This window comes from Cibotium barometz, chromosome 48 (assembly GCF_041138505.1).
Source record: "Cibotium barometz isolate CiBa-2024 chromosome 48, ASM4113850v1, whole genome shotgun sequence".
Classification (NCBI taxonomy): domain Eukaryota; kingdom Viridiplantae; phylum Streptophyta; class Polypodiopsida; order Cyatheales; family Cibotiaceae; genus Cibotium; species Cibotium barometz.
In genome coordinates, this window is record NC_141093.1 from 39,611,567 (window position 1) to 39,613,679 (window position 2,113).

Below are 2,113 nucleotides of genomic sequence, written 5' to 3' on the forward strand. Positions count from 1 at the left end.
TGTACGTGTGTTTGGCTTGGTGCCGCAGTGTGAGGGCACAGTATTATGAGGCAAGGGTTGAGTGTGTTGTGTGTTGAGTATGGGATAAGAAGCAGCCGTGGAGGGTGTGTGCGTGTCCAGCAGAAGGCATCCATGGGCTTGTGTGGGAACAAGGTGTGAAGGGTGAGTGCATGTGTGGGTGGAATATAAAGCCGAGGGCATGAGTGTGTAGCTGGTGCAGCAGTGTGAGAGAAAGAAAGCCCATACGCTGGCGTATGGGCTTTCTTGCCCCCAGCGTATGGGCTTTCTTGCCCTTGGTGGGGCTCACACAAGATCCCTACACCATCTACTAACTATATTGATGCCCAATTGATACAAAACTAACGTATACCTTCCCAATAATTTTTGACTAAGAACTGACTCAATATCAACATTTCAGACATTCAACCAACACATCCCAGTGGTTCATCTCCATCAACTCACTCAAAACATTACACATATCACAACTATCATATCGAATACAAACACTTGTATCCATTCACAGTTGAGACAAACTAAATTCTCATCAACCAGATAAAATAGAATAACAAAACAACATCCTGAGATATGGGGTATAAACACAGTGAAAGAGGCACCCCCACCAAGGGCAAGAAAGCCCATACGCCAGCGTATGGGCTTTCTTGCCCTTGGTGGCAATAAGCCCCTTGGTTTGAGCCTCGCCTACATCACGTATATTATGCGATGGCCGAGTTGGAAGAGACTAGTGTCTTTGAGCTTGAGCACGAGACAAGCATCCCGGGCTTGCTGGCACCATCACACGCTTAGACATACCCCATGGTGGTGGCTTTGTGTCCTTAAGCTATGCCATTTGCCACAGCCTGTGCAATGAGCTTGCAACTAAAATACATGCAATTGTTGTTTCTGTGGGCTATCGGCTCGCCCCCGAGCACCGCCTTCCTGCAGCTTTTGAAGATGGGTTCTCGGCTCTTCTCTGGCTCAAGGGGCAGGCCCTCTGCGAACCCGGTTCCGAGCCATGGCTGGCCTTATATGCATACTTCACCAAGGTGTTCATTGCAGGGGTAAGCTCAGGAGCTTCTATCGTGCACTAGGTGGCGTTGCAAGGGGCCACACAGGATCTGAAGCCTCTGGATCTTCGAGGGTTGGTTCTTGTGGTGCCGTTTTTGGGCGGACAAGTGAGAACTCAATCAGAGGTGGAATTAGAGAAGAGCTCGGCATTGCTGTTGTTGCAGGGCTGCGATAATTGTTGGGCGCTCAGCCTGCCCAAGGCGTTCTCCAATGTAATGGGGCCGCAAGCCCCGCGGGTAGACAATTCCATGACTTGGCCGCCTTCTCTGCTGGTTATTGGTGGGAGGGACATACTCCACGACAGGCAGCTGCAGGAACTCCAGAAGGCCGGCAAGGAGGTGAGGGTGGACATGTTTGAACAGGCCAACCACTTTCTGTCCGAACAGTTTCATGATCTCATGGTGGACGAGATCACCACGTTTGTACATGCTTGAGTATGGGATAAGAAGCAGCCGTGGGTGTGTGCGTGTCCAGCAGAGGGCATCCATGGGCTTGTGTGGGAACAAGGTGTGAAGGGTGAGTGCATGTGGGTGGAATATGAAGCCGAGGGCATGAGTGTGTAGCCGGCACAGCAATGTGAGGGCAAGAAAGCCCATACGCTGGCATATGGGCTTTCTTGCCCTTGGTGGCAAGGGGCTAAGGTCTCATTGTCTGTGGCCTTAGCTTCTTGCCACCAAGGGCAAGAAAACCCATACGCTGGCGTATGGGCTTTCTTGCCCTTGGTGGGAAGGAGCTAAGACCCTGTGCTTGGTTTGAGCCTTGCCTGCATCACGTATATTATGCATGTAAGGTTTGGTATAGAAAAGTGCAAGTCAATAGCTATCCTTATGGAGCCTCACCTGCATCTCTCTCTTGTTGATGTAAGTGAAGAGTTTGATGTTCATACTCATTGTGGGTTGCCTCATCTATTTACTAGCAACAAAAACCACGCATATATTCAATGACTAGTTTCAATTTCACTTGCAAATTTATGCATTGGCCAAGCACAAAATACTAGACATTATTAAAAAGACTTACGTGCTACATACAAGGCACTCTAGACTGTTAT

At 49.4% G+C, this 2,113-nt stretch overlaps 1 protein-coding gene across 1 annotated transcript; it reads left to right on the forward strand.

Annotated features, from left to right (window-relative positions):
• Window positions 1–649: 649 nt before the first annotated feature.
• Window positions 650–1,499, forward strand: LOC147611168 (alpha/beta hydrolase 1-like). The gene is made up of 3 exons (XM_086785346.1): window positions 650–708; window positions 857–1,043; window positions 1,089–1,499. The coding sequence occupies exons 1-3, from the start codon at window positions 650–652 to the stop codon at window positions 1,497–1,499; spliced, it is 657 nt and encodes a 218-aa protein (XP_086641472.1).
• The last annotated feature ends 614 nt before the right edge of the window (window positions 1,500–2,113 follow it).